At 46.6% G+C, this 8,158-nt stretch overlaps 1 protein-coding gene across 1 annotated transcript; it reads right to left on the reverse strand.

Moving 5' to 3' along the window:
* Window positions 1–1,881: 1,881 nt before the first annotated feature.
* On the reverse strand, window positions 1,882–3,334 carry LOC125539721 (proteinaceous RNase P 1, chloroplastic/mitochondrial-like). The gene is made up of 3 exons (XM_048703233.1): window positions 2,584–3,334; window positions 2,364–2,491; window positions 1,882–2,266 (listed from the first exon to the last, which is right to left on the reverse strand). Exon 1 carries the CDS (start codon window positions 3,246–3,248, stop codon window positions 2,847–2,849), a length of 402 nt encoding a protein of 133 aa, XP_048559190.1. The 5' UTR covers window positions 3,249–3,334; the 3' UTR covers window positions 1,882–2,266; window positions 2,364–2,491; window positions 2,584–2,846.
* Window positions 3,335–8,158: the final 4,824 nt, after the last annotated feature.

An 8,158-nucleotide genomic window follows, 5' to 3' on the forward strand; every position in this document is an offset into this window, starting at 1 on the left:
TGATATAAAGCAACCACCACTGCCTCGGTTAGGGTTCGCGAGGCACGCTGCGAGAGAGAGGTGGAAGGCAGAAGGAGAAAGGGGAGCAAGGCACGGTGGGTGTCATTTCAGTTGGTGGTGAAGGAGATCTCAGACTGGCGCACAGTGAAGTCGTGGATGAGATCCTCACGTGGAAGCCACTGCCATTGCCGTCACCTTATGCCCACCACCGCCAAGCCATCATCCCTGGAGAATAGGAACGTGCGGTCTAGTCAGGGCCATGTACGGGTGCAGCAGCAGGGTTAACGGCGGCGGCGTGCTGGGGGCAGTGAGGATTGGAGCGGGGCGGACGCATCGCTGAGTGGGCGGAGCGGCTGCGGCGTCGCAGCATGGGTGGAGATGGGAATCCGGTCCGGTCAGCCGTTGCTATTGTCGGTTCTCTCTCTGCGGCGACGACCACAGCGGCGGCGCACGGCGCACCTAGGTCTGCTATAGCGAAGGCCAAGAGGGGTCGGGTGCGGGAAGGGGAACGAAGTGGGTGGGGCTACGAGGACGCAGAGCAGAATCACGATCGTTCGTTCGGCATCTGACGTTGGCCTGTGTCATTGAACGAGAAGCTTACGATTCGGCCACGGGAATAGCTGCCCCGGGACGACCGGCCCAGTATCAGCCCATGCGGAGAAACGAGTGCCTTGGACGGCCAGAGATGACCGATATGCGTGATCCAACGGTTTAAATCAGTGAGGGCGTGAGAGAGCTCGGAAAGGGTTCAGTTTTACTGTTCTTAATGGATATCTCTGAAAAAAAAGGAACACACATGCATACAGTGGAAGTGTCTCAAGGGCCAAACTATTCTGGAAACTATCATAGCAGAAATCATATTTTTCTAAATCTGGACTAAAAGGGGATGTACGTACACTTATCTTGGCCCGTGCACTTCCTCGAGTCCACTCGCAACATCATGGTATTCTTTCCACTCACAACGCACGGCCAAAGTGTTCTTTCCACTCGCAATCCCACCTTGAGTCCTCGACCTACACTTCCAAACACGTGACCATTGCAATTTGGTTATATTTCAAACCTATCTTCTGTTTGCACCATCGCTAGTGTTTTGTCCTGCAATTAACATTGTAGAGCAGAACACCAAATTAATTTAGGTGAACAGATGCAACACATTCAATATTATTCGAATGTGATGTGTTATTTGCTCATGCACTCCTATAGGCTTCTTCCAGAATATATGTGCAGATATTATATCAGTGTGCTCTATATAAGTGCAACAGTCAGTAATTGACCATCGACATGAGCTTTGACTCCATGGTCACTACGTAATACAGGAAAAAGAAAAGGCCAATATTGCATTATTGCTTGACTATTACTGAAATTTGACAGGAAATCAAGTAGCGCTACCTCATCTTCTTTTAGACTCCTAGAGCATATACAACAGAAACTCCTAGAGCATATACAACAGAAACAGAACAAAAACTAACCAAGAATATACATATCCATGTGCACCACTTTCAGAATATATGACATATTGACTCTGAGATATCTAACTTTTTTTGTTTCCATGCATTCAAGAAGCGCTCTATTACTTTTAGGATCTTATTCCAAGTTTAACTTGTTTACAAAGATTAAAAACTATGCTGTAGCATGATTTTTCTATGACATCCAAAAAAATTATGGTTATTCATATCAAACAGGCAATGCAAGTAATTCTTGGTCCAATTCTAAAATGGACAGGTTTGGATCTGCTAAAGAACACTTTGTTTCTCCTGTTCCATAACCTAATGACCACACTTAAGCATAGATATGTTTGTATATGTGGTAAAAGAACAGCAGGCTCGAAGTAATAAATCACAGGCAGGGAGGAAGCAATGTAGATGATGGGGGCTTAACTTACTTGTCAGCGTAGTGGAGGAGGTAGAGGTAGGTGATGGAGCTTCTGCACCTCGGGTGACTGCACCTCCATGTTCATACAACCTACGGCGCACGCAAATTAGTCTGAATATACACGGCGCGAGAGGACAGGAGGATTCGACTATGACCACATGGATGTTGTCGGAGTCGACAAGCGCTGGCCGTGATGGCAGGTCGTCCTACAGGTGCTCGTCCGTAGCCTCCCTTCTCTAGGCTCTCTCAGGCCGTGGTGGTGGAGATCCATCGGGGACGAACGGCCACGTCTCCAATCATTGAACCCAATGATGCCCAAGCCCGACCGCCGTTGCGTTCATGCTCCCGAGACGTCCTGAGCAGCCCTTGGATTCTCTTGGAAATCAATCAACACCTGCAAACAACAAACACCTCAATGTTATCGCACCGTTCGCCAGACCAACCTCTGGCTCAAGAAAGAGGAGTAAACAGACATCTGATGATGAACTTACCTGCCGCATCACATGGTCCGTCAGGATGTTCTGGATTTCAGGGTCCTGCATAGCTTTGCCCTGTCTCTCTTTCAGTTCCTCTGGGGTAAAGTTTGCCTCTGTTCGCCTTGTTGATCTGCTGAATATATCTGAGAACGGACAGCAACGGTTAGGAGCTGCTTGGTGGAATCTAAGATGAGAAACCAGTGACTGATTGACGATCTCTTTCAGTGCTATTTACCTCTTTACACCATCAAGCAGCTCCTGGTTACTCGGGTCATGCTTTAGGCCTTCCTGATAAGTTTCCATTGCTTTGTCATACTCTTTCATGAAAAACTGGTTTGTGCCTTTCCTGATGTATCCCTTGGAGAATGTAGGATCTAGCTCGATGCACTTCTCGGCATCCCTTCAGGCTTCGGCACCCAGCTTGTGCATATACTCAAACGCCTTGTCTGCGTCCCTGGCCTTCGCGCTGACCACAAGGAGCGGCGCGAGCTCGGGATCTTACGGCGATGCAACGGAGGCCGCCATGTGGGCCTCGACCGCGTATGCCTTGCCAGCCTCCCCGGCGCGCCGGAACGCGGCAAGCACGGGGCTGTAGGACCGGAGGCGCAGCGCGAGGCCGTACTTCTGCCCCATGGAGGAGAGGAGCCTGAAGGCTTCGTAGGCGCCCTCGGCATCTGCAGCGACGATGCAGGCGAGCGAAGTGATGGTGGCCTCGGACGGGGGCGCCCTGGCCTCTAGCATGCCGGCGAACACGCGGCGCGCGGCGGTGGCCGGGTGGACGGGGAAGACGGCGCCGTCCGCGGAGGCGAGCAGGTGGAGGAGCTGGTTGTACTGGTGCGCGGCGAGGCGGAGGTCAGGCGCCGCGTCCAGGCCGAAGACGGCCGCGTCGAAGGTTCCCATGGCGGCAGCGGCGTCCCCGCGGCGGCTGTAGTCGGTGAGCGTGCGCCCCTTCCAGCCGGTGGATAAGATGAAGAACACAGCGCACAATACAGGGGTTAATTTGCAAAATCGAAACGTTTTTGCAGATCCACTTACATAGGGACTGCGGGTTGAATACAGAAAACCGCAGGGGCTTTTTTGAAAAACTACCGCGACGGTGAATCCTAAAACTCAATCCGTGCTTTATTATTATTAAAAGGAGAGAGGAGAGATATATCCCTCAAAAAAAAGTTGGATTTATGACGATATTTGGCTGGCCATTACAAAGAGACCTTCAAAGTAAGACCAATCTTGATACATTTTATAACATAATCAAATTTTAAGCTGTGAAGTAATGCGAAACATCTATGAAATTGTGTTAGTTATGTTTCACTTACCTCCACACAAGCTCCGAACATGTATTATCATTTTGTTGGACTTTTTAAATATTAGACATGGGTTTCACCAATTTTTGGATGATGCCGCTAATCTGCCTAAAAACACTTTTATTTTGCACATGTTTCGTGGTAGTTCAAATGAAACTCTACTGCACAATTGCTTTGCCATGTCCTACGTGTTTAAAAAAATTACTTTCACACGCATCTCATTGAGTTTTGTGTCTGCACAATTAGCAAAAATATCTACTATTAAAGGGAGTTGATGGGGTCGCCTTCATCTTTCATCAGGTTTTTAACTCTCACACTTTCCCTTTTCAATTAGTTTCATGTTGGGTTTTTTGATAACCCCAATCGATGTCGCATAAATCTCTATTATTAAAAAGGAGTTGGCAGCGTTGCCTTCACTTCTCATTTGATCTTTTTCTCCAACCTATGTCGCACAAATCTCTATTATTAAAGGGAAGTTGGTAGCGTCACCTCCACTTCTCAATCGATCTTTTTTCCAAACCTATGTCGCGCAGATCTCTACTATTAAAGGCGAGTTGGTAGCGTAGCCTTCACTTCTCATTCGATCTTTTTCCCCAACCTATGCCACACAAATCTCTACTATTAAAAAGGAGTTGGTAGCGTCGCCTTCACTTCTCATTTGATCGTTTCTCCCAACCTGTACCGCACAAATATCTACTATTAAAAGAGAGTTGGTAGCATCGTCTCCACTTCTGATTCGATCTTTTTCCCAACCTATGCCACACAAATCTCTACTATTAAAAAGGAGTTGGTAGCATCGCCTCCACTTCTCATTCGATCGTTTTCCCCAACCTATGTCGCACAAATCTGTAATATTAAAGGGGAGTTGGTAGCGTCACCTCCATTTCTTATTCGATCGTTTTCCCCAACCTATGCCGCATAAATCTCTACTATTAAAGGGGAGTTGGTAGCGTCCGCCTCCAACTCCCGTTCAATCTTTTTCCCCAACCTATGCCGCACAAATCTCTACTATTAAAGGGGAGTTGGTAGCGTTGCCTCCAACTCCCGTTCAATCTTTTTCCCCAACCTATGCCGCACAAACTCTACTAGTGAAGGGGAGTTGGTAGCGTCGCCTCCAAGGAAAGTTGGTAGTATCGCCTCCACTTCTCATTTGATCTTTTTCCCAACCTATGCCGCATAAATCTCTACTATTAAAGGGGAGTTGGTAACGTTGCCTCCACTTATCATTCGATCTTTTTCCCAACCTATGTCGCGCAAATCTCTACTATTAAAGGGGAGTTGGTAGCGTCGCCTCCACTTCTCATTTGATCTTTGTCCCCAACCTATGCCGCGCAAATCTCTACTATTAAAGAGGAGTTGGTAGCGTCGCCTCCACTTCTCATTTGATCGTTTTCCCCAACCTATACCGCACAAATCTCTACTATTTAAAGGAGAGTTGGTAGCGTCATCTCCACTTCTCTTTCGATCTTTTTCCCAACATATGCCACACAAATCTCTACTATTAAAAAGGAGTTGGTAGCGTCGCCTCCACTTCTCATTCGATCGTTTTCCTCAACCTATGCCGCACAAATCTCTACTATATATTAAAGGGGAGTTGGTAGCATCACCTCCACTTCTCATTCGATCGTTTCCCCCCACCTATACCACACAAATCTTTACTATTAGAGGGAAGTTGGTAGCGTCGCTGTTGGGGAACACAGTAATTTAAAAAAAATCCTACACACACGCAAGATCATGGTGATGCATAGCAACAAGAGGGGAGAGTGTTGTCTACGTACCCTCGTAGACCGTAAATGGAAGCGTTATGACAACGCGGTTGATGTAGTCGTATGTCTTCACGATTGAATGGTCCTAGTACCGAAAGTACGGCACCTCCGCAATCTGCACATGTTCGGCTCAGTGACGTCCCACGAACTCACGATCAAGCAGAGTGTCGAGGGAGAGCTTCGTCAGCACAATGGCGTGATGACGGTGATGATGATGCTACCGTAACAGGGCTTCGCCTAAGAACCGCTACGATATGATCGAGGTGGATTATGCTAGAGGGGGGCACCGCACATGGCTGGAAACAATCAACTTGTGTGTTCTAGGGTGCCCCCTTGCCCCCGTATATAAAGGAGCAAGGGGAAGGCCGGCCGGCCCTTGGGGCACGCCAAGAGAGGAGGAGTCCTCCTCCTAGTAGGAGTAGGACTCCCCTTTCCTACTCCTACTAGGAGGAAAGGAAGGATGAGAGGGAGAAGGAAAGGGGGGCGCCGCCCCCCTTCCTTAGTCCAATTCGGACCAGAGGGGGAGGGGGCACGTGGCCTGCCCTAGCTGGCCCTCTCTCTCTCCACTAAGGCCCACGTGGCCCATTAGTTCTCCCGGGGGGTTCTGGTCACCTCCCGGTACTCCGGTATATTCCCGATTTCATCCGGAACCATTCCGATGTCCAAACATAGGCTTCTAATATATCGATCTTTATGTCTCAACCATTTCGAGACTCCTCATCATGTCCGTGATCAAATCCGGGACTCCAAACTACCTTCGGTAGAGAAAAACACACAAACTCATAATACCGACCGTCACCGAACATTAAGCGTGTGGACCCTACGGGTTCGAGAACTATGCAGACATGACCGAGACACATCTTCGGTCAATAGCCAATAGCGGAACCTGGATGTTCATATTGGCTCCACATATTCTACGAAGATCTTTATCGGTCAAACCGCATAAAGATATACTTTGTTCCCTTTGTCATCGGTATGTTACTTGCCCGAGATTCGATCGTCGGTATCTTAATACCAATTCAATCTCGTTAGCGGCAAGTCTCTTTACTCATTCCGTAATGCATCATCCCGCAACTAACTCATTAGTCACATTGCTTGCAAGGCTTATATCTATGTGCATTACCGAGAGGGCCCAGAGATACCTCTCCGACAATCGGAGTGACAAATCCTAATCTTGATCTATGCCAACTCAACAAAAACCATTGGAGACACCTGTAGAGCACCTTTATAATGACCCAGTTACGTTGTGACGTTTGGTAGCACACAAAGTGTTCCTCCGATATTCGGGAGTTGCATGGTCTCATAGTCATAGGAACATGTATAAGTTATGGAGAAAGCAATAGCAACAAACTAAACGATCATCGTGCTAAGCTAACGGATGGGTCAAGTCAATCACATCATTCTCTAATGATGTGATCCCGTTAATCAAATGACAACTCATGTCTATGGTTAGGAAACATAACCATATTTGATTCAACGAGCTAGTCAAGTAGATGCATACTAGTGACATACTGTTTGTCTATGTATTCACACATGTACTAAGGTTCCGGTTAATACAATTCTAGCATGAATAATAAATATTTATCATGATATAAGGAAATATAAATAACAACTTTATTATTGCCTCTAGGGCATATTTCCTTCATTCTCCCACTTGCACTAGAGTCAATAATCTAGATTACATTGTAATGATTCTAACACCCATGGAGTCTTGGTGCTGATCATGTTTTGCTCGTGAGAGAGGCTTAGTCAACGGGTCTGCAACATTCAGATCCATATGTATCTTGCAAATCTCTATGTCTCCCTTCTTGACTTGACCGCGGATGGAATTGAAGCGTCTCTTGATGTGCTTGGTTCTCTTGTGAAATCTGGATTCCTTTGCCAAGGCAATTGCACCAGTATTGTCACAAAAGATTTTCATTGGACCCGATGCACTAGATATGACACCTAGATCGGATATGAACTCCTTCATCCAGATTCTTTCATTTGTTGCTTCCGAAGCAGCTATGTATTCCGCTTCACATGTAGATCCCGCCACGACGCTCTGCTTGGAACTGCATCAACTGACAGCTCCACCATTTAATAAAAGCATGTATCCGGTTTGTGATTTAGAGTCATCCAGATCAGTGTCAAAGATTGCATCGACATAACCATTTACGACAAGCTCTTTGTCACCTTCATATGCGAGAAACATATCCTTAGTCCTTTTCAGGTATTTCAGGATGTTCTTGACCGCTTTACAGTGATCCACTCCTGGATTACTTTGGTACCTCCCTCCTAGACTGATAGCAAGGCACACATCAGGTCTGGTACACAACATTGCATACATGATAGAGCCTATGGCTGAAGCATAGGGAACACCTTTCATTTTCTCTCTATCTTCTGCAGTGGTCGGGCATTGAGTGTGACTCAACTTCACACCTTGTAACACAGGAAAGAACCCTTTATTTGCCTGATCCATTTTGAACTTCTTCAAAACGTTATCAAGGTATGTGCTTTGTGAAAGTCCAATTAAGCGTCTTGATCTATCTCTATAGATCTTGATGCCCAATATATAAGCAGCTTCACTGAGGTCTTTCATTGAAAAATTCTTATTCCTGTATCCTTTTATGCTATTCAGAAATTTAGTATCATTTCCGATCAACAATATGTCATCTACACATAATATCAGAAATGCTACAGAGCTCCCACTCACTTTCTTGTAAATACACGCTTCTCCAAAAGTCTGTATAAAACCATA

The sequence above is a fragment of the Triticum urartu genome, chromosome 2 (assembly GCF_003073215.2).
Source record: "Triticum urartu cultivar G1812 chromosome 2, Tu2.1, whole genome shotgun sequence".
NCBI classification, from domain to species: Eukaryota; Viridiplantae; Streptophyta; class Magnoliopsida; order Poales; family Poaceae; genus Triticum; species Triticum urartu.

Excerpts from the sequence above, each read along its gene's own strand:
- LOC125539721 (XM_048703233.1), bottom strand. The coding sequence starts at position 3,248 with ATGGGAACCTTCGACGCGGCCGTCTTCGGCCTGGACGCGGCGCCTGAC.